The 25,981-nt window shown below is 33.6% G+C and overlaps 1 protein-coding gene across 1 annotated transcript in view; it reads left to right on the forward strand.

The window, feature by feature from the left end:
* The window catches only part of Smp_156220 (putative receptor tyrosine phosphatase type r2a), a gene marked incomplete at both ends in the record, with an annotated part of 60,104 nt that overhangs the window by 6,813 nt on the left and 27,310 nt on the right, over positions 1 to 25,981 (forward strand). Inside the window, 3 exons of the mRNA XM_018798319.1 lie at positions 2,608 to 3,260; positions 12,403 to 13,177; positions 15,122 to 15,450. Of these exons, the coding sequence (XP_018653273.1) occupies positions 2,608 to 3,260; positions 12,403 to 13,177; positions 15,122 to 15,450 (1,757 nt within the window). The remainder of the gene's footprint in view (positions 1 to 2,607; positions 3,261 to 12,402; positions 13,178 to 15,121; positions 15,451 to 25,981) is intronic.

Consider the following 25,981-nt stretch of genomic DNA (forward strand, 5'->3'; position numbering starts at 1 on the left):
ATGCGAATCGTTTATTTCAAGCATACTCGGTTTATATACCAGACAAACAGACCGCATTACACCATAAAATAGAAAATAATGTTTGTACAAGATCAAGCCGAATGTGGCTGTGAATGTGGGATACAGTAACCAATAAACTGTATATAATTTTGGAACAGTAAATCGTATAATAATAGTTTATAGGTCAAAATGAAGCTTATAATAAGATGAATATAGATATATACAATCTCACTACTCAATAAAATAATAGTTCATTAATAGGTCCCGGAAGTTACCCGTACGTATGTCCTCACTAGGATATAACAATCACAATCATCACTTCTTCGATAGAATAAGCATAAGATTACAATTCAGAAAATAATAAGAATTATAAGACCATTATCATAATGAGTATTGGATCCATTTCTTAAATGTAGTTAATGATATTAAGTGGTTGGAGGTAGTCGATAAGAAACTACAGACCTGAATTCAGAGCTTGTTAATAATCGCCAATAAGGTTTATTTAGAATATTGTGCAAACTGATGCTTTTTGATGGATTCAAGTTAGAGTCATTCATTTCGACAGTCTCATATGTTTCCTCCTATTGTGGGGCTCCTCAGCAGTGCGCATCCACGACCTCACCTCTCGAGATTCGAACCCAGGACCTACTAGTCTCGCGCCAGAGTATTTAACCGATAGACCACTGAACCGGCATCTATGGTGTTAATGTCTAACTTCAACCAATCCATGTAGTTGAGCAACCGTTCACCAATTGTCTTCAGCGAGTTACTATCTCACAACAGATCTGGTTTGAACTCCACTGGTCACTGCTTCTCACTAGAACTCCTGGATTTACCTCTCAAAGTCATTCACTAGTGACTGACCAGGTTTTACCTGGTGACCTGGCTTCCATTGGCTCACGCTTTCAACTATGAAAATACTAAATCTCCACAAAACCCCCTTCATATGTTTCTATTGATTTATACGGGTCATGACTGTTCTAACGATGCAACTGAATGACGTATCACTTTACTGTTTCAAGTAATAATTTCTATCTAGACTGTAATCACTGGTAATGAACTGTCGATCAGTTTTATAATGACTGATTCAATTTTGAATATATTAGTTTGCATGTTAGGTAGAGGTTTACAAGTAACGTCGACTATTTGAGCATTAACGATACGATTTGCCTCCCGGTGTGTTGAGAGAGGTGGAATGGAATTCAAATTGTCGACTCCATTATTATAATTGGTCACTCTATTAAAGTAATTCTTTATTCACCAAGCCATTACTTCACTACTGATATTTGCTTCAACTGGTAAATATCTCCATTTCAAAATTTGATTGATTTAGAGATATAAACTAGATGATAGGACTTATCAGTAATGTTATTGAACAACTGTTATAGTTTCTCTTATTATGACCCAGCTATTCATATTGCTTAGTATTCTTGGACACCAATTCACTCGACAAGTCCCTGAATCAGAACACGGTAGAACAAGAACGAAATTATATTCCAAATAACAAGGGTAGATGGAAGTAAGAAACACAATAAGAGAAACGTTTGTGTATTTATAGTTTTACATGAGATTCTAGAGATTTCTCCAAACATCGAGTAGCGCTGATTGAATAAAAAACAGCGGATCAGCGTGCACCAACATAATCGTGCATGGAACATGCTTTGATCCAATCTATATCTCGCTAACAACAACATAACAATTTAGAATCAGCTTACTTACGCCTGTTACTCCCAATGGAGTATAGGCTGCCGATCAGCATTCTCCAACCCACTCTGTCCTGGACCTTCCTTTCTAATTCTACCCAACTTTTGTTCGTTCTTCTCATATCTGTCTCCATTTCTTGGAGTCATGTGTTCTTTAGTCTTCCTCTCCTCCTTTGACCTTCAGGATTCCATGTGATGGCTTGTCTTGTGACGCAGTTGAGTGATTTCCTCAATGTGTGTCCTATCCACTTCCAGCGCTTCTTCCTCCGCTAATGAATCTCAATTAACTGAGCTACATTGTGTCATGCATAAGTTATTTTGACGTTTAATTTATTTCATGTCAGAACATCAGAGTGTTATTTTAATCATTTTATGCGTTATTTATTCAGTTGTTCACCTCTATAGTGTTTATTGTTAGTTTGAAAAATACATCAAGCGTTCCAAAGAATATTATCACTGATAGGTTACTATTCGTATTACTTACTTACTTACGCCTGTTACCCCTCGTCGAGGAGCATAGGCCGCTCACCAGCATTCTCCATCCGACTCTGTCCTGGGCCTTCCTTTCCAGTTCTTTCCAGTTTTTATTCATCCTTTTCATATTTGCTTCTATTTCCCAACGTAATGTGTTCTTTGGCCTTGCTCTTTTCCGCTTCCCTTCCGGATTCCAAGTTAGGGATTGCCTTGTAATGCACATTGGTGATTTCCTTAATGTATGTCCTATCCACTTCCAACGTCATTTCCTAATTTCCTCTTCAGCTGGAAGCTGGTTTGTCCTCTCCCACAGAAGGCTGTTGCTGATAGTATCCGGCCAATGGATGTTGAGTATTACTATTCGTATACTATTTATATAAAATTATCTTTGAATGTTTTTTTTTCATTTTAATTCCCTACTTCCTTCTAGCACCGGAACATATAAAACAACCAGAATTACTTGCAATCTATGCAGGTCCTCCAGATCCTCAAGGACCAACTTCAATAATCGAAATAAAATTACATCGTGTATCTGAAGAAAATGGTCCTATACATAATTATTATGTGATTATATCACCAGAATTGAATACAGTGACAACAAACAAAAATCTAGTCAATAACGATCTTTTGAAGTCATCCAAATCTCTAGTTATTGATCCATCTCACTATGATCTGAAAAGTTTATCACAAAACAGTGATCTACCAAGTAATCATGCACCTTATTTAGCATTGGCACGACATACAATAAATTTATTTAAACCAAATCATGAAACTGCAGTCATTATATTAGGTAGTGAAGAAGTAGATAATTTTATTCTAGAAACTCAATACTACTTACATGCTCAAACGAATAGAAATCAAACACATAACAGAAATGTAAAGGAAACAACTGATCTGGGATCATATTACCAAGATGGTACATCAGACATATATGAAACTGATAGTCATATCAGTAAAAATAATGAAGATAAACCTTACTATCACAATTTTAATGGTGATATGTTTATGAAAACTATACAAGTAAATAATAAACGTCTTTTTCAATCTACCATATATCGTGTTGCTTTGAGGGCATGTTCACAGGTAAGTAATGGTACAAGTAATCCATTCAGTGTATACTATATTTCAGTAGTATACTGTTTCAATTATGAGTTTTGATGTTATATTAGAGTTTAAGTCTACATCGTTAACAGCTATGAACTAATTTCAAAACAATTACCAGATCATGTTAGGTGTATAACTTCTTATGACTATTAAAGTAGACGAATGATCACATTTTTCCCTCCTAAATAGAGTAGAATAAAGGAGAAATGGATAAGCGTCCCATAATACGACTTCATAAACTCCATCTTTAACATCTTAATGGTTTTAATTTTAGGACAGTGCTCTGGCGCGAGACTGTTAGATCCTGGGTTTCGAATCTCGCGAGTGCGGGGTCGTGGATGCGCACTGTCGAGGAGTCCCATAATAGGACGAGACGGCCTTCCAGTGCTTCCAGGTTTTCCCTGGTGGTCTAGCTTCAATTGACTCATGATTTCAACTATGAAAAAACAAACTAAAATAAACGATTTCTTCATTCAAATAGTCAAGAAGCCAATTTACCAAAGAAACTGCTAGTATGGAATTTGATCCTTACTTATTTCCTACTCATTTCTTTATAGGGTTTTGTAAAGCTTATGATTTCTTCATGGCTTTATAAACAGACTGATCTTATCTAGACAACGGTTGGAAACCAAGATGCACTGAATATCTGTTTCCTTTTTGGAACACAACCCTCAGTAACTCTATTTTAATGAATTGGTAAATAGCGATACATTCAATCATCGTTGGTAACTAATAAAAACTGAACGATCAAATTAAATAATTTGGTGAATGAATCATAATTATATTCACGTTTAAGATTGGTTCCAATCAGTTATCATCAAATTTGAAACAATCTAGTTTTGACTGAATACTGACAACAACGATGTAATTTTTTTATCAATGTGAAGATTTTGACACGTTCAGAATGGGTAACCAGAGATGACGGCATTTTAAAATACAACATTTGATAAGTCTTGCAAACTGAACGCTGTACTCGGGACTCTAAGCTAGTCTCGTAACCCCCAAACTAAATCAATACAGCTACTTGAACACGAGGGAAAAGGCGCAAAATATGCGAGAAGCACTTTACTCCAAAGGTCCATTCATCTACTGAAAATATAGGTTTTTTTGTAGTATTTTAGAAGTCTTTAGGTTTTCCTGAAAATTCTGGAATGCTACTAAACATAGTAACACTGTAGTAATTGGCCAATCAGAAACTCTACATGTGATTTTCCACTTTCATCATGTTTCTAGCAAAAGTGGTTGGATAAAATGCTTCTTAATGTTTCCTGAGCTTGTCATGTCTATTGCAAGAAATTTTCAGGGTCGCCCTAACAACATTACTATTGTTATCATCATCATCGTAACATTCATGATTTGTGTATGTATAAGATGTATATTATTAAGTGATATATACAAAAATGTAATTAAATTTACCATGAAAATGAGATAACTACAGTATCATTTGTATCTTAAAATAGTAGATGTTACACATTAAGGGAATTAGGGCCAAGGAAGAGTGAGAGGTTGGACAATTCGTTTCTGCATGCAAAATTCAGGTTTGATTTCGTTGATTGCCAATGCCTCAGCAGTGTATAAAATATTGATTCGAACCCCCTTCTGTCCGGTTCCTTTGACTTTGTAGATTACTTTAAAAGAAGATTCTTTTGGAGCAATATGTCCACAGTTAATTAAATGCTCCTGTATCGGACTAGTTATCTTTTTACATTCTTCTTTTTAAGAGCCAAGCCGGATAGTGTTCCGAGATGCGTTTGGAAAGTGATCGCTTTGTGAGGCCTATGTAACGTGCCCCACATGAGCAAGTAAACTTATAGATACACATTGATGTGGCCCAAAGCGAAAGTTTATCCTTAACACACACCCCAGAATGGTAGTAGATGTTACACCATACCCATGAAATATTCAAATAGACAATTTAATCGATTAATTTCCATCTGATTTTTCTTATCATTTTTATGGTAGACAATGAACACTTATAACTATCTAGAGCCAACAGTTTGTTTACTTTATCATAGATGATCAATCGTAAACCATCATCCTATTATATTCTACTTTCTTATTTTAAGCTAACAATGAAGAAGATGATGTAATCATTGATATTATCATTGATATAAGATAAGGCAATAATAACCTACTATAATCCATATCTTGTTTTGTCTAATCTAATAGGATACTATTTAAATATCTTAATGATAAACTTAGAATTTATCATAAATTCATATTAAGTGATAAAACCTCAATATTTTAAAAGTTTATCAATAACTATCTATCTATCTATTTATCCATGTGAAAAGGGAAAGAAATGAGTTTCATTGATGTTTCATGGTCATAAAATTAATTTGTTCCAATTTTCGTACAGCTTGATTTATTTATAATATACTATCATCATCATCATCATCATCATCATCATCATCATCATCATCATCATCATCATCATCATCATCATCATCATCATCATCATCATCATCATCATCATCATCATCATCATCATCATCATCATCATCATCATCATCATCATCATCATCATCATCATCATCATTATCATCATCATCATCATCATCAACATCCTCATTATCATCATCATCATCATCATCATCATCATCAACATCCTCATCATCATCATCATCATCTTCTTTATCTTCTTCTTCGTCTTCTTCGTCTTCTTTTTCTTCTTCTCTTTCTTCATCATCATAAAAGTAAGAAATACATAAAGGAACTTGTTATGTCTTAAAAGGTTTCCTTTATATTTCATGAATAAAGACAAAAGAGAATAAAACCTTATGTCGTGTGTATATCCATCTATCTGTCATCATTCATAATCACACACAGACCATATCAGTTAAAATTCTTTGTTTTGTTTTTATTATATGACAAAATTTTGTGTTTTCTTTTTCTGCTTTTCCTTTCTGGTCTTGACTGATAAAATAACTGACTTTTCTTCTTTCTTCATATTACAGAAATAAACTAAAACTAGAAGTGATGATGTTTCTTGGTTTTAGTACATCCTGTGTAAACTTGATTATTTATTTAAGTGGTTTTGTGGAGATTTCAGTATTTTCATAGTTGAAATCATGAGTCAATTGAAGCTAGACCACCATGGAAAACCTGGAAGCACTAGATAGCCGTTTCGTCCTATTGTGGGAATCCTCAGCAGTACGCATCCACGACACCGCCTCGTGAGATTCCAACCCAGGACCTATCAGTCTCGCACCAGAGCACTTAACCGAAAGACCACCAAACAGGTCGGCATCGATGGTGTTAATGTCTAACTTCAACCAATCCACGAAATTGAGCAACCATTCATCAATGTCATCAGTGAGTTGATATCTCCCTTTCAGTGGTCAATCGCTTAAGTGCTCTGGAGGGAGATTAGTATATCCTGGGTTCGAATCTCGCGAGGTGAGGTCGTGGATGCCCACTGTTGAGGAGTACCACAATAGGACGAAACGACCGTCCATTGCTTCCAGGTTTTCCATGGTGGTCCAACTTCAATTGATTCATGATCTCAACTATTTAGAAAAAAACATAATCAAAGCTTAAAGTATCGAATATTGAAATAATTATTTAACGTTTTCGTTTTTTCTTTTCTTCCTGAAAATTAAGTTTCCTTTAATAAATAACAATCAAAAACTCTCATAGACTTTTTAAAAAAAATCATTTGTATATATCTAGTTGTTTGTTTTGTTTTGTTATATAAAGCTACTTTTAAGATAATTAAAGCTTATACACACACACTTATAAACAATCACAGAAACGTGAACATAAACATACACACATTTATATAAAAATACATACATTCATAATAGTCTCTTATTGGCATATATGGATACTGTGTGTATCGCCTCGATATAGCCTTAATTCATAAGTATTATAAGCAAAGATGGATAGTGGTTAGCAGTGGAATCTACGGCGCGCGTTTCATCCTATTTGCGACTCTTCATCTGGATGTACCTGCATCTCAATGTTGATGCCAACTCTGAAGCTCGAACCCAGTACCGTTCACTTCAAACGCCATTGCGTTAACCACTCAGTTCAAGAGTGAACATCAACTCCGTGATGCAAGTACATTCAGCTTACGAGTCTCAAATATGAACGAGACGCGCATCATGTATTCCACTGCTAGCCGCTATCCATCTTTGCTTATAATAGTCATAGTTAACAATAATAATTAGTAATGTGAAATAATATAATGTATTTTCATAGTTGAAAGCGTGAGTCAACTGAAGCTAGACCACCATGGAAAACCTGCAAGCACTGGACGGCCGTTTCATCCTATTATGGGACTCCGCAGCAGTGCGCATCCACGATCTCGCCTCGCGAGATTCGAACCGAGGATCTACCAGTCTCACGCCGGAGCACTTCAGTGCTCCAGTGCTTCCAGGTTTTCCCTGATGGTTTAGCTTCAATTGACTCACGCTTTCAACTATGAAACTGCTAAATCTCCACAAAATACCCCTTCTGATAATATAATGTATAATTATAATAGAAAAATATACATTATTTGAAATATTATCCATTTCCCGCTTTTTTTTAAAAAAATTATATAAACAAACCAAAATAAGAATTTTTAATATCCTTCATAATATAAACAAATATTCATCTATTTGTCATTCAAATGGGATTCTATCATTATTACTTTTAATCTTCTAGTATTTGGTTGTGTTTCTTTCTTCCTTTTCTTTATTTCTCTTCTAATCTTTTGTCCATTGTAAATCTGTATAGATTAAGATAAATATACTATACATTATGTAGTTAGTGATTGTTAAATATTCAATTTCTCCCTCCCCCTCCCCGGTGATTATTATTTATTAGATAGTGATTAAACTATCTCTGTACCAAAATCGATTCAAGTTCATTGTGAAACTACTTATTGGATATAAGTAGTCTATTTCAGAATAAAATGAATATAGAAAATTGTAATACATAAACTCATTTGACTGATTGATTGATTCATTAATGAACACATTCTAAGTTGACTAATCCAATAGGTGTATAGACGAGATTATAATTTATGGACGAGTCAAACAGAAGCGTTTGAGGGATTTCAGTACCTGATGCTCACGTACGATTGTTTCACAGAGAATTTTAGAGAAGACTTGACAATTAAGCGGCTACAACAAATGAGACTACTAGGGAGTTTTTGTATTTTTAATTGCGGATATTAAATGACTTATAGACCTTGTACAGACTACCGTGATGTTGTCCCTCGATGTAATATATTTTGAAGGAAGACGTTTGCTAGAATAGGAACCTTTATCGCTCGATCCAGATTGAGACTAAGGCAAATTATAATACTTACCGCGAACTGTATGATAAAAGCATCAGTAAAATTGGCTGCAATGTCACCGAAACTTCGGCTGTTCAGTGGTATGAGTATTGTAAGGACATATCCATGATAAAAAAATGATAAATTTACACAACGGGAGTACACACAAACAATAATGAAGCTATGTGGTCGAGACTGAAAGGGTTTTTGTGACCTTATCATGGCTCCAGAGACCACCTATAATGGAGCCATATGGATGAGTTCCTCTTCCTTACGCATTACGATTTTGGAACCTTTTAACCTTTTTCTAACATTGACAAGTTTTTGGACCATATAAAAGAAGTGTATCCACTTAAATTTTTTGGTTTTGCATAATATATTTTTACTCTATACTGACTGTTTACTGATTGGCTAATACTTCTCAAGGTCACTTAAGATTCGTTCAAAGGTCGTCTATAAATTATAGTCTCGCCGGTGTATATATTTGGAACAAATAAAGAAGAGATGTATAGTGTCTAGCATTAGTATCCATGACTCGTTAGCTGAATATGCTTGTGTAGCAAAATTGATGTTTACTTCAGGACTTAAATCCAGTATCGTTTGCTTCTAATACCTACCCGATCAAAATAATTAAACGGGATTAATAAATATGATCAGTTTTAGATTTTATAAAAATATCAATACCAATAAATGAATGAATGTTAAATGGAAATTCACTTAGTGATTGTGATGTGTGTGTGTGTGTTTCATCTAAATAATTGATTATTTGAATAGTATCTTGTAATAAAATAACTTTCTAAACGATTCACTTGTTGACCAGTAATTCAGCCTTCTGATATCTAGTTGTTAGGACGTCCTACGTTACTGAATAGTCATCACTTAGAAATGCTATACACTAAGTAGTTTATTATTAGCGGGACTTTTTCATTGCACATTAGTGATGAAGATGATATCTAGTTCTTACAGTTTGGTTAATTGAAAATGTAAACACCTTTATTTCCATTTCACTAGGTAGCTTCCATTCATTACTGATATCGATCGGAAAACTGTTGAAATTTCAGAAGCAATTCGTAACTGTTCCAGCTTTTTTTTGACACTATCCATAAATGAGCACCATCGATTTCTCACGGTTCAATACTAGGATTGTCATGTGTCAAGTTGGTCATGAAACTACTTAAAATCGTGAGTCTTGATGCCAGGTATTTAGAGGTAATCGATATGAACACCACATTGAATATCAGGTTCCTCGAGATTAAAAGTGCACCTGGTTAAAATGATGAATACTTCCAACTACATAGTATCAACATATTGTTCAAGCTATTCCCAGTTACTGAGATTGGTGATAACAATATGACTTAATCGATAGAACTCGATCAACACAAAAGGCTAGGCAAAAATTACATTATTTATTATTCAGCGATTAATAAATATCGACCTTCTGAGTTGGACTTTATCCAGTCAACATTTCTAGACCCAGTAAATTTATGAAACATAATGAACTTGACATAATTTTATTGATTTTTATTGTTTCTTTACTAACATTTTGATGTATGCTACTGATGTCAATAGATATAAGTAGTATGTATCATCAATAGAAAGTGAAATGCCTGAAGGCAGAAAGTTAAGAAGATCGAAGGAAAGAGAACGAGAATCGGGAGTGATTGTTATGGAGATGAAAGAACAATGAAATCTGAGATGATTGACTTACATTTACAAAGGATCAGTCAACTTTGAGACAATTGATTGACATTTTGTAAATTAAGTATTCACTGTATAGTTCTCAGATCTTACTATGATATTCTATAATTTTATGTTCGAATACATTCTAATTTACCCATTTGTGTTCTTGTTCACTACAACATGACTAACATCACAAATCACGGTTACATGATATATAATTTTAGAAGGGGTTTTGTGGATATTATAGTAATTTTAATAGTTGAGATCATGAATCAGCTAGGCCACTGCTGAGGAGTCCCACAGTAGGACGAAATGGCCGTCCAGTGCTTCTAGGTTTTCCATAGTGGTCTAGCTTTAATTGATTGATGATTTCAACTATTAAAATTGATATATAATTATCAAACACAATGTTTCATAATAGCTAAACAGATAACATTCATTTTCATTATTCACGACGCCTTTTTGATCTAAACAGAATGTTAAATCTACTATTCTATTCTGCCAATATCATAGGAATCCTAAAAGAACCCTTTAACTATCCTATACTTTAAGCTTTTTTTTAGTAATTAGCAATTATTTCATGAAGTATCTTCCAAAAAAGGTATCGAATTTCAGTAAAGAGTAATAAACTTCATATATTACCAAAGTGGGTCATTTTCTTCACATTTTATTATTACTAGTACTATTATTGCTTTCTTTTTCGTAAATTCATTTGAACGTGCGATCTAAATGATCATTTTATTTGATGTTATGATATACTGTAATGTGTGCTACTTATGTTGACATAAGTAGTATATAACGTTAGACAGGAATAAAAGGTCTGGCAGTAGAACGCCGAGAAGACCAAGTAGGGAAGAACGAGAACAAAAAGTAGTTGGTATGGAAATGCAAGAACAATGAAGTCTGAGACAATTAATGAAAATTTCGCAAATAAAGTATTAGAGTATGGTTAATATATTTTATCATGTAAGACTGCTGATCAATATCGTGTGCTAAAACCATGAACCAAAATTCGTATGCTTATTTTGTCTGTTCCGCATCTACTATTTTTTTCTGTGGCCTAGTGTCCCAGATTTGACCAATCATAAGCCTAATCAACAATGTTGATTTTAAAACATCACATCTGAGTCCTTATTAGTCTGTTACCCGCAAGCTTCTCTATATGCCCTGTTTTTAGTCAAAAAGTTTGCGGCCACCCTCTATTTCAAAGAGACATGATTTGTATATAGACATACCGTACCTCATAACACCATAAAAGTAATACTTGTACATAAACAAGATAAAAGAGAAGGTGATTTCTTTAATGAATGTCCGATCCACTTCCAACGTCTTTTCTTAATTTTTTCTTCAGCTGCAAGCTGGTTTGTTCTCTCCCATAAAACGCTGTTGCTGATAGTATCCGATCAATGGATGTTGAGTATTTTGAGTAGACAACTGTTTATAAATACTTGTACCTTCTTCACGATGGATGTAGTAGTTCTCCATGTTTCAGCTCCATACAGTAGGACTATCTTGACGTTCATATTGAAGATTCTGACTTTGAAATTAATTGACAGTTGTTTTGAGCTCCATATGTTGTTCAATTGTAGAAATGCTGCCCTTGCTTTGCCAATCCTCGCATTTATATCTGCATCCGATCCTCCCTGTTCATCAATGATTCTTCCCAGTTACGTGAATGTTTCTACATCTTCCAGAGTTTCGCCATCAAGTGTGATTGGGTTGGTGTTCTCCGTGTTGAATTTGAGAATCTTGCTTTTTCCTTTGTGTATGTTGAGGCCTACTAACGCAAAGGCTACTGCTACATTTCCTGTATTCGTCCGTATTTGTTCGTGTGTATGAGATAGGAGGGCTAGATCATCTGTGAAGTCCAAATCGTCTAATTGACTTTGAGATGTCCATTGTATTCCGTGTTTCTCCTCAGATTTCGAGGTCTTCATAATCCAGTTAATCACCAGAAGCATTAGTAATTCCAAAGACAGTTTCAAAAGGTCCAACTTTCACATTTAGCTTATAGCTACTGTTAAATTTATAAGTAGTTTATCTTTTTCCAAACAAAATATTGTAGGTCAAAAGTGAAAAAATATTATTCACTGGAAAATTTCTCATACCATAAAAGAAAAACACAATGAATTAATCTATGAATGTTGAATATGTTTTTTTTTTCATTTATTCTAGTATCCTAATGGCCATCAATTATGTTCCACAAGTCAATGGTCCGATAGAATATCACCTATAAATCCAATTCAATCAAATACCTTCTCAAAGTTGAAATCATTAAAAGATAAAATAAATGAATGGAATCTACATGAATCATCATCTTCATTTACAATCATTTTAATTGGTCTATCTAGTGGTTTAATATTTTTCGCCATATTAAGTACTATACTTGGTTGTATATTAAGACGTAGAAAACAACAACTCATTAGAAGATCTATGCTTGAATCAAACAATAATCATTTAGATGTACAAATATACAGAGATCTTAGTAAATCAATGTTTAGTGAGAACGTATCAACAACATCTAATCCCAGAACTAAATGTTATTCACCAAAAGTCAAAACTAATAATAACAATAATAGTCTAATGAATTCACAACCATCTAGTTATTTTTTAAATTTACATAATGAAGGATCATATAGTCCATCAAATTCAAGCAATGGTATACCAATTCTAAACTTTCCACATCCAAATACTGGTGGTTTAACTGTTGGAATAAATCAAATTTCACCATTAGCTTTATCATCTAATCAATTAACAATATCTGATCTATCACCGGTAATCACTAGATCAGTATATATGAATACAAGAAATAAATCAGAATCACCTACAAGAAGTATGAATAGTAGTGATGCATTAATTGGTAAAACTATTTATAATATTCCTTCTAAAGTTGGTACAACAAATATATTAGAGAATTTTAATCAACTTGTTCGTGATGGAACACTTGAAAGTATGTTGTTATGATTTTCAGTTGGATAGTTTACTTCACAGTTATGTAGCTATTTATTATTTTTAATGACCTGGCATCCTGTGAAGTCTGAAAAATTGAAAGTTTGTATAAGGATTTGCTTGACCCTATTTGGAGATGATTGAAAACCAGAGTGCATTAGAGATCTATTTTCTCTTAGATTCTGAGTCTCACTTCTGAGAGAGCTGAAGCGGACAATGGATGGTCGTTCAAGTTTAATTTGAATCGATTGAGGTTCGAACTTTAGATTATTGGATACTAAACAAATGATCTAGAAGGGGGTTGTTTGCGGAGATTTTTAGTAATTTTTTATATATAGTTGAAATTATGAGTCAATTGAAGCTAGACCACCATGGAAAACTTGAAAGCACTGGAAGGCCGTTTCGTCCTATTGTAAGAGTTGTGGAGTTCAACCAAGTCTGTTGGGAGATATCAACTCGCCGAAGACATAGGTGAAATGGTTGCTCAACTTCGTGGATTGGCTGAAGTTAGACATTAACATCGTTGGATGCCGGCTGGTTCAGTGGTCTATCGGTTAAATACTCGCGCGCGAGACTGGTAGGTCCTGAGTTTGAATCTCGTGAGACGGGATGGTGGATGTGCACTGCTGAGGAGTCCCACAATAGAACGAAACGGCCATCTAGTGCTTCCAGGTTTTCCCTGGTTGTCTAACTTCAATTGACTCATGATTTCAAATGATCTAGAAGTTAAAAGTCTTTAAATGTTTGAATATATATGAGATGATCTTGGCAGAACTAAATCATGAAACTAAGTGTGAAAGGAAAGCTTCGTTGAAGTTATTTTGAGTACATTTTATTGCCCTGAAATCAATTCAATAAGATTTGGATTATTGCTTGAATTAGAAGTTTCAACATTGTCTAGTGATCATTTAAACATGTTTTTTTTATTTACTTGGTATCAGTAAATTTGGATGTAAAACAATATATTGCTTGAAATATACTACTGACTGACAACTTACAGTCCTCCATTTTGTTTTAGGTAGATAATTAATAAAGTGAATGGAAAGTAGATTAAATTACTGCTGATTAGTTTTTTTTGACCTAATTGATGTTATCTCTATGAATATGATAATCACTTACGATATATTCGAAGACTAAGTGCTGTCCAGATTAAACGCCAATGCTATGGGTAACTATAATTAAATGAACATATATTATCTTCCTACATGATAGGATTAACTTATTTACAAGTAACTCAGATGTATACGCATATCCATTTAAGAAACCTTGGATTCTGTTATCTCTTTACCCAATATTGATCTCTTATTAAACCTTCCCTCAAGGGATCAATAAGCCATATCACACTGTAACTAAATGGTATTTTGACTAATACTATGTGTGAAAAGTGACACACTGGTTTATACTAATCTAACTTTGTCATCATTCAATTTATTTTTCTTTGCACTAGTATTAAGATAACACAATAGGTAGATTAAAGTAAGTAATGGAATCCAGGATCCATGTTTATTAGCTTGATATAAATGTCACATCCTAGTGTACTAATGTTCATATTCCAACCTGGATCCAATAATCTTCCTCTTCAAATCCGAACACAATATCCACTGAGCTACCCAGACTGGAGAGCCAGTAATCCGTTCAACTGCTATAACTGTTTTGTCATTATTAGAATTGCTTAGGTTTATCTCGTTTTTAGTATCCTGAATTGAATCAGAATAGGTTTTAGCTACTGTATGAGCGCTTTGCACTGATTACTTGGATATCAACAGTTTCTCACAAGTTCTTTTTTATGGTGAAACTCAAGCATATCCAGTTGGCCAAATACAAATATGGCGGGAAATATGAATTCCTAAATATTTGTATTTAACTTTTTGTCTACTTGTAAGTAGTATAAATAAATACGTAAAAATATTCCTGATCTTATTGTATTATATTATTACATTTTTAGTACATCGAATGCCTATACCAGTAGAACAATTTCAAGAAGTGATTTATCAATCAAGAAATAATAATTATATTAGTTTCCAACAGGAATTTCAAACAATTGAACAAATCTCATCAACACGATATATCAGTGCAGTACATTCTAATTTAGACATAAATAAATCGAAAAATCGTTATCCAAATATTTTAGCATATGATTGTACACGAGTTAGCATTCAATCTAATTATCAACATCATTCTAATGCACAATATGGAATAGTTTCAGGATCGGATTATATAAATGCTAATTACATTGATGGTTATAGAAAACAAAAGGCATACATTGCAACTCAAGTAAGCCATTTATTCCTGTTTACTTTATTATCAAATGTTTAATATTTCTGAATAGAGTGTTGTTTCTTTTGCCCAGTTAGTTTATGAAGTGATAAGCTCGTCAATTAGAACACGACTCATATGACCTTGACATTGAGCTAAATCAATGATGTGTAAACCAATACGAATAGCCTAGAATCAATTATGAGTCCTATTGGTTCTTCTCACCCAGCCCTATCCGTTTGAATCCCGAACACAAATCTCAGCTCTCACTAAATGAATCATATATTTCGGACATACTTGGTCTATATAAAAGCAAACCATACCACATCATACCATAAAATGGAAAATAACAATTATACCAGATCAAGCCAAAAGTGGCTGTGATTGTGGGAGACTGTAACTAATAAATTGAGAATAACTTAAGAATAGTAAATCGTATGATAGAAGTCAATAGGTCAAATGCAAGGAAATATAAGTATATACAATCTAGTTACTTAACAGTTATTCAATAAGAATATAGTTCTCAGAAGTTACTCATAATTTAATCTTCTTCGAATCTGACAAAATGAAAGAATATAAATTGGAAGCTTTGATAGAGCTAAAAAAATTTTAATTGGAACTAATACATTGAAAGCATACTTAGGCATAGACCACCTTTTAATTCTATTCTACCACAGATGAAGATTAGATGATCAGTTCCTAGAGATATTGACTAACTTATAATGGACTTATCTACAATTACTGAATACTATTTACCTAGACTTTTAAGGTTTCATCTCATTTATTTTAATCAAGCTGCAATTCGTCAACTTGCCTGAGTGTTTTGACATCACTTGTTGAGATGTTGAGATGTTACATGGTTAGAAGTGGTCAGTAGGAAAATCTGTTTAACGCAAGTTACGTTCTAGTTTGTACTATCCATACATGAATATTTACAGTCTTAAGCGAACTGTTGCTTCTTTTTGGGATTCCTAACCACGCTATCCAGTTTCACATTTTGAAGAGCTTCCAGGAAGCTGTCCATGTTATGACTGACTTCCAGTAGGAATAAGATACTTAATATTTAACTGATCGTTTAGTAATGATCAATCTTATGAAATTGTGCATAAATACCAACGTGTTTGACATATGAAAGTATTGATCTAAATCCTATTTACAAACAAGAGTTTGTACAGATGAAAAGTTCTAACTGAACATGTAAATTATCTTCGGTACTTCATCCAAGATGAAAATAAATTTTAAATCCCGTTTTACATCACACTATTAATTAATTAAGCAGTAAATATAATCTGTAATGTATTTAAATATCTTCAAGATCATCATAGAAATCGCTACGTTTTCTGTCTTAACTTAATACACCTAATTTGTAACATAAAAACAGAGATGGAATCAACAGAGTGAAAGCATCAAAGCAGACTAGTTCTTTAACAACATAGAACGACTGTCAAAACTTCCAGGTTTTCCATGGTGGTCTAGCTTCAATTGACTCATGATATCAACTATGAAAATTCTAAATTCTCCACAAAACCTCTTCTGATCTATAATCATATGCTCACTAGTGACTGACTTCAAGAGACATTTCCTTGAGTTTTAGTGGGAAGAAGTGATCAGTGGAGTTCTATCAAGTCTGTTGTAGAGATCTCAACTCACTGAAGACGATTGGTGAATGGTTGCTCAAAATCGTGGATTAGTTGAATTTAGACATTAACACCGTTGGATGCCGACCGGCTCAGTGGTCTATCGGTTGAGTGATCTGGCGCGAGACTGGTAGGTCCTGGGTTCAAATCTCGCGAGTGCGGTATCGTGGATGTGCATTGCTGAGGAGTCCCATAATAGGACGAAACGGCCGTCAAGCAGTGTTTCCAGGTTTTCCATGGTGGTCTAGCTTCAATTGCCTCACGATTTCAACTATGAAAAAAACTTGTATTCACAACAAATTAAAATATTTTTCTATCTCATCTTCACTTTGATCTGGGATAAGGTTAATCGAATTCATATCATAGTCTTAAGTACATAACTTTGTTAGTAGAAAATATGCTCTTTTACCATCATTATGAACTGATGTAATTATTCAATTACTGATTAGATTATCGGTGCATATATTTTGTTAGTTCATTATCTACGATGGTTTATTTTCTTTCTATAAAGTCATATTTCTTCATGCAACTCGGCATCATTTTATCATTATCAAACATTGGCAAAGATATAAATGAAATTATTTCATAGGAAATTCGGCTTCAAACTTAAATCATACTGAATGGGTGAAACTATTTAATTTTCAAATAGTCAAGATGATAATTGTGTATTAATAATAAAATTTTACATCTAATATTTCCAATCAGTAGGGTATGGAAGGTTTGTAGAGATTGTTAATTATCATGGTTACATTAACAATCTTGACAAACCGTCTAAACTGATAATTGTATAAATTCATTTGGTATTGTTTATTTGAATCTTCCGATTGATGTTTAGGATTGCAATTGATCAATCTCTTATTGGCCATATGTGCATACTGTGTGTATTGCCTTAATTCATAGGCATTATAGAGTCCTAAACATTAATGGGAAGATTCAACCAAGCAATATCAAGTGAATTTCAACTTCACCCCATTCCACAAGCAATTAGCTATCAGGACTCAGTAGCTGAGTGGATAACCTGATGGCGTTTGAAAAGAACGGTAATGTCTTCGAGTCCCAGAGTAGATATCAACTCTTAAATACACGTATATCCAGCTGACGAGTTCAAAATAGGACAAAACGAGCGTCCTGGATTCCGCTGCTAGCCGCTATCCATCTTTGCTGATAATTGTATGTTCAATATTGACTGATGTCAAAAGATGATATTCATGAGTTCTAGTGAAAAGTTTTGTTTAGCAGAGTGCAGCAATGTCAGAAGTGAGGCACATACTAAACAGTGACACTAAAAAAATGGTTATGAAACGTTATAAAATGATCACTATTAGAAAAGTAAATCATTAAAATGCTAGTTCAATGGTCTAAAGATTAAGTACTTGTTCCATGAGATGAATGTACTGAGTCCTATCTTCCTGTTATGAAGTCATCGACTCATAATATTAATGAATTCCAACACTATGAATATATAAGCTGTCTTATATTGACTTCACTTAGCATTGTTTATTTGAATCTTCCCATTGATGCTTAGGTCTGCAACTGGTCAGTCTCTTATTGGCCATATGTGCATACTGTCTTATATTTACTAGTTTTTGTTAGGTGTTTAATTAATTTTAGCTTAGATTGTATACTATTACTACTACTACTACTACTTCTACATCTACTACTACTACTACTACTTCTACATCTACTACTACTACTACTTCTACATCTACTTCTACTACTACTACTACATCTACTACTACTACTACTTCTACATCTACTTCTACTACTACTACTACTACTTCTACATCTACTACTACTACTACTTCTACATCTACTTCTACTACTACTACTACATCTACTACTACTACTAATTCTACATCTACTTCTACTACTACTACTACTACTACTACTACTACTACTGTAGTGAACAGAACACGACTGGGGACAATCGAATGTATTTAAGCAAACATTACAGACTATCTCAGTAAATTCTGAAAACCATACAATGGACAGTCAATTTGTAAATTAACAACCAATAGTCTCAATCTTCACAGTTTCTTCTCTAATTCCATTGTTCGTGCATTTTCCTACCGATTGCGCTTTGTTTCAGTTCTTTCCTCATTGGTCTTCTGCGAAAATACAATCTATGTCTGATCAACACTATATACTACATATATGGATATAAGTAGACCACACCACACTACTACTACTACAAAAGAAATTATGCCAAAAAACTGTATTTAAAAAAAAATTCCCGTTTGACTGTTATTATCAATTAACTTAAAAAAAAGAAGTTGGCATTCATATCCAATTCTATCTCTCTCTCTCTGTATATATATATATATATAGAGTTAATTGCATGTATGTTACAATTATAATTTCCTTAAATTCTATTGGTTATTAAAGTTTTAAGAAATTGCGCAGAATTATCCAATCATATGATTTCTTTCAATTTCATAACTGTATATATATATATGCAATACCATTTAATATGAATAATATTGGTTATTAAATTATCTATTCATATGACATAGATACAACAACTTTCCTCTTTTTTTTTGTTTTTCTTTATGTTCACATAGTTTCAGTAAAAGAGTTCTTTAAATTATAAGATGTTATTAATTAATTTTATCACGATAGTTCATACAATTATTATCAGTAGTAGTATCAGTAGTAGTAGTATTAGTAGTAGTAGTAGTAGTAACAGTAGTAGTAGTATTAGTATTACTAGTAGTAGTAGTAGTAGTATTCAGTTAATGAAAAAAAAGAAGAAATATTTTTCCAGGTCATTTCATTAGTTTATCTGCCAACCGGATATATGAAATTAACATTTTCATTTCAGGCAGTTCCTTTTACTTTAAAAAAAATATAGAATGAAAATATATACATTAACATTGACATTAAATATAAAATTATTAGGACAGGGGTTTTGTAGTGATTGTTAAATTTGTATGCTTTATATTACTGATAGGTCCTGGGTTCGAAACTAGTGAGATAGGATCGTGGATATGCACTGCTGAGGAGTCCGATAATAGAACAAAACGCTCGTCCAGTGCTCCCAGGTTTTCCATGGTGGTCTAGTTTCAATTGGCTCATGATTTCAACTATAAAATTACTAAAATCTCTACAAAACCACCTTCTGAATAATTTTAGTTAGATCATCATTAGAAATGAAAAAACACTGGACGCTCGTTTCGTTCTTATATGGAACTCTTCATCAATGTGTTTCCTTAGCAGCGTCACAGGGAATCGAACACAAGACTTCCGAAGCTTGCGGTTAATTATTTAATTGAGACCACTGAGTTGGCATCCAATTGTGTACATGTCTAACTTTAGTTAATTATTATAATTAATAATCATCCAGTGTCTGTGGAGGATAACTCTTTCACATTCCACAAGAATTGAACTTCACTAGTCACGTGTTCTCACTAGAACTCTAGGAATTGTATCTTGAAGTAAGTCACTAGTGAGTAGATGCTTATTATTAGCGTAGTGATGTTTGTATAGACTGTGGAATGTTCAAAATTCGGGTTACTATTCAACACCGGATGTAGAGTAGTGAATGTACACTAGTGTGAAGTCCCATACTAGAGTAGAATGTCTACCCAGTGCTTTCGGTGGAGTGGACGAGAACAAAAGTGGGGACAATCGAATGTATTTGGATTTAAAAAATATTGAGAACCATAGAGCGAATACGTCATTTGCAAAATGTCAATCAATTGACTGAAACTCGACTGCTCCTTTTGCAAATATCAGTCAATCGTCTCAGATTTCATTGTTTCTCCATTTCCATACCAGTCGCTCTTTGTTCTCCTTCCCTTTACTTTGATATTCCTAACCTTCCACCACTAGGTATCTCACTTTATATTGATGATACATACTACTCATATCTATCGTAATCAGTGGCATACACCACACTAGATTCTCAATGATAATTGAGCTATAAATCAATTTATTATTTAAACTACGAAAATTTAAAATGTCTCTCAGTTTCTAAGACAATGTTGATTCTCATGAGGAATCATGTAATATAGTATAACTATTACATTAGGCATCAATCAAAGCATATTGATTTCATATGATATCAAATATCAAACATCTTATCTCAACGTAGTGCACGCAGTGTCGAGCCACCTAGACTAGTGGCCACACTGTAACTTGATCGATAGTATTCAATCAGCACTAAGAAGGACTTGACACGCATGACATTGATCACCACCCAGTGATCAATTAATTGTGAATATCATATCCTTTAAAATATATTATCAGTCAACACTAAATAATGATCATTATAAGAGGATTTATTCAAGTAGAAAGAAAACATTTCGGACAGGTTTATGGAAAAGAAATTTCAATTCATTACTCATTCATTGTTTAGAGATAACTAGTAAGTACATGGAATGAGTTATTACATAATGGAGAAGATTTGTAGCACAGGTGGATGATTTTGATGGAGTTTTGTTCTCTGAGCTCGATGGTTTGGTCAAAGAGTTATTACATAAGATTGTAAGGAAACTTGAGACAAAAACACACTGATAAAGTTCATTAAATGTTTATGGAATTTATCTTAACTGATTTTCAATAGACAAGACACTTCATTGAAGGAAGTCTAGTTTATAAATATAACTTACAAATTAGGACTAAAGATAGCCTCTTTTATAAATGTAAATCACGTAATATCAATTCATTATCTAGATAATTATTGATGAGAATAACATCATGGCTCCTCACTAGAACTCTAGATAATCATCTGAAAGTCAGTCACTAGTGAACCCATGGATAGATGAAAGTTAGGCATTAACACCGTTGGATGCCAGTCCAGTGACCTAAAAGTAAGACGTTCGCGCACAAAACCGCGTGCGGGATCATGGATACACATGGCTGAGGAGTCTCATACTAGGACGAAACGGCCGTCCAGTGCTTCCAGGTTTTCTATATTGGTCTAGCTTACATCGACTCCTGAATCCAACCATTAAAATTATTGATGAATTTAAGAAAAGTTTATATGCACTTTATTCCAGAAAGAAAGTTAATTCAGGTCATGAAACAATAACTGAATATCTAGATTTTTAAAGATTTTCAAATATGATTTAAATTATTAAAACAACGACTGGACATATATTATACCTTAAATGAAGTGTATTTGACAAAGGATTAAAATAGATATACTGTGAAGATTGTAACATGAAGATTTGATGACCTCAGCTTATGGATCAATGGTATAAAGTTATCGAATAAAAACATTTTATAGTTGAAAGCATGGGTCAATTGAAGCTAGACTACCATGGAAAACCTGGAAGCACTGGACGGCCGTTTCGTCCTATTGTGGGACTCCTCCTTGGCAGTGAGCATCCACGATCTCGCTTGCCAAGATTTAAACCCAGGACCTACCAGTCTCGGGCCAGAGCACTTAACCTCTTGACCACTGATCCGGTCGGCATCCGATGGTGTTTATGTCTAACTTCAACCAATCCACGAAGTTGAGCAACATATCCACCATTGTCTTCAGTGAGTTCCTATCTCACAACAGACATGGTTTGAACTCCACTGGTCACTGTATAATATTCAGTTTTAAACAAACCGATGATATTCATTCTTTCTTTCCTAACTACTCAAATTTTAGAGTTTTGTCAATGATGATCTAACTAAAATCAGTTCATAATTTAAACTATGGATATTTTACAGTCTACCCAAATTCATCTATCCTAATAAAGAGTATAAACTAATTACATTTTCAACTTTTTTGTTTGTTCTGATAATGAAAAAAATATTTTGTTTTTGGTAAAACTGACTAATTTCCCCCTATCTTCACTCTCTTCCCCTCCCCACCACCACCATTCCTAGTTGTTATGCTTTTAACCCAACTAATAAAATACACAGATATTTAGTTCAGACATATTTGTGTGTGTGTGTGTGTGTGTTAAATTAGGTATTTCACACACGTATTTTGCTAATTAATTAGGTCAGTAGACAGAATAGTTTATTTACTTGGTTCAATTCATTGTTTTAATAATTTGTTTTAGTAAATATTATGATAAATTTTAGTAAAGGCGACTTTTAAAAAGAGAGATGTTTTTAATATTACAAAAAAATGTAATAGATACTACCTTACTAACATGAAACCTATAATATCAAGTAGGATATCCTGTACACTATCTCCAATCAACATCTTAAACTGATTAAGATTGTTCAATCTGCATTATGATAAGCAAAGATGGATAGTGGCTAGCAGTGGAATTCAGTTTGAAGCGCGTTTCGTCCTATTTGGGACTGGTCAGCTGGATCTACCTGCATCTCACAGTTGATGTTCACTCTGGGACTCGAACCCAATACCTTCTCTTCAAACGTCATCGAGTTATCTGTGGCCGAGTGCATTATGATAGTTTAAATCATAGATTAACTTAAGGTAAACAAACATTGAAATATAACTGTCTAGGGTACTCTATATTTGTAAATCATTCTTGATAGTTATTCAACAGAAGTCAGTTAATAATAGAAATTATCGTCGAAAGTTTATATGTTTGGATCAAGTTTAATGTTGAATTATGTATATATATGTCTGGTCGATTATTGTTAATTGAATTCAATTGATCACGTTGAAATATGATCCTTAGTTCAAGTGATTTTACATCACATGTACTATATTTTGATGTCAAGTGGTTGGAGTTAGTCAGTCGATATGAAAACCTACTCGATCTAGACATTATGATGGTTACCATTCACTAACAAGGTATACCTGTAACCTTGATGTGTTTCTCATGAGATTTGAACCGGTTTGACTTAGTTTCACAATGTGATATGTTATCATATAACAGTGCTGAGCAGGGATATCTGCTCACGTGATTTGAGTCACTTAGATTAGTTGACTCATCGAAAGTTGATCATTTGAATTAGATCAACACTTCAAGACTGAATGTGTTCGATACTGATCATTACTAAATGAACAAAAATTGGATCTTATGTTTTCTTCTAATCATCTCTAATCCATTTCATATAATACAAGGAATAGGAATACATCACGTTTGATATGTTTTATTCACAGTTAGATTAGATATGTATAAACCGAAGTGATTAGTATTTAATCTTACTGTGTGAACATACATCTACCATATCATACAACTAAGAATATGTAACCATCTAAGTCACACAATAACTCTTCCTTAAAACATGATTGCATGTCATAAGTGAGTAGGAAAAATTAATTTCATATGTTACTCGTACTCCAGTCAATTAAGTCACTCTTAATCATATCAGAAACTTTTACATTAACAATTGAAAAGGTACAGATTGATATTTATTTTTACAAAACGAGATCAGTTAATAAGCAAATAATGTCAAGGACTCGTTATATCTTCATGATTACTAGTAGAGTTCAAACACATCCAGTGTGAGGCAACTACTTACTAATGGCATTGAAAGATGATTAGTTCCCCAATAAAAAATGTTAGAAGTGTAAACCATCGGATACCTACTAAGTGATTTAAATGTTTTTTTGGTTTGATCTATGATGGTTCATAGATGCATACTACTACTACTACTATTACTACTACTACTGCTGAGAAGTCCTATACTAGGACGAAACAACTGTCTAGTATTTAGTGACTTCCAATACTTGTCTAAGATCATTTAGCGATGGAAGCTATGAAACTGACTAATCTCCGTAAACCCTCTATTGCAAGTAATATGACCGTTTTTTTGCTTCAAGGGACTGTTTTTATCTAGTTTTACATGTAAAGGTTTCTATATTCCTGTGGCTAAATTTCAAGACCGTATTTGATGATCACTATTTACTAGTATATGGATTGTTGAGTGGATGGTTTATATTACCTGGTGGCCATATACTTATTGTGAAAAGAGAGGTAATTCCTCTGGTCCCGGTGATATATCATTATCTGTAGAGTTTAATTATGTCGGGTGTGAGGCCGTTGCCTACCGATGGCATCTGAATATTATTGCGCACAAACATGAGTCTACTGATGTTAATTGTAAGATGACGAGACATTAGCTTTAAGGCTAACAGTCCACCGTTAGAACTCGGGGTGCTAAAATAATCATGAGATTACTTAGCTTTCGTTATTTAAAATAAAGTCTTCGTAGCACGAAATTTTGACTTTTTCGTTTAACTGCTTAACACTGATTTTAACTGGCTGATCTTCTGCATTTTTCAAGGTCACTCCTTCGTTACAATATCATACTGAATTGTAGGATTTCAAGTATCTATGTTTGAATATTAAATTTTCTTTACAATTAATTTTCTTCCAGTGTTATAGGCGAATTGCTGAAATCTTGGATACCAGCTGCCGGTTTTGAGTCAACAGTAGAACCATTTGTATAAGAATAACTTGATCGTTCTGTTATTGGCACATATTATAGGCTAACTGATACCCCTCAGTAGACATAATAGATTTTCGCAAGATTTAACAAAGGATAATATGATCAGTAAGGTGTATATTGATGGGGAGTTCCGTAGTAAGACGAAACACCTAACCAATGCTTCCTGGTGCATTAATCTCTACAAACCTCTTTCATTATGATTTTGATGATTGTTAATAATGAATTTCATAGTCATATGTTTCATCTTATTTTGAACTCATTTATAGTCAAACGAATATAAAGGGATATTCAAATGACTAATAGAAAATAGATCAGAGGGGGTTTTGTGGAGAATTTAGTATTTTCACAGTTGAAATCATGAGTCAATTGAAGCTAGACCACCATGGAAAACCTGCAAGCACTAGACGGCCGTTTAGTCCAATTATGGGACTCCTCACCAGTGCTCATCAAACTGTGAAAATACGATCTTCGTTAGTAAACTTCCACTGATCTCTGATCAAATACTCATTCGAAACTGCGCGCGAAACTGAATCCGTCTATCCGAACTGATAAGAACGATCTCTCTAGAGCTTTACATGACCTATGTGTACATATAAAAT

The sequence above is a fragment of the Schistosoma mansoni genome, chromosome 6 (genome assembly GCF_000237925.1).
Source record: "Schistosoma mansoni strain Puerto Rico chromosome 6, complete genome".
In the NCBI taxonomy this organism is placed as follows: domain Eukaryota; kingdom Metazoa; phylum Platyhelminthes; class Trematoda; order Strigeidida; family Schistosomatidae; genus Schistosoma; species Schistosoma mansoni.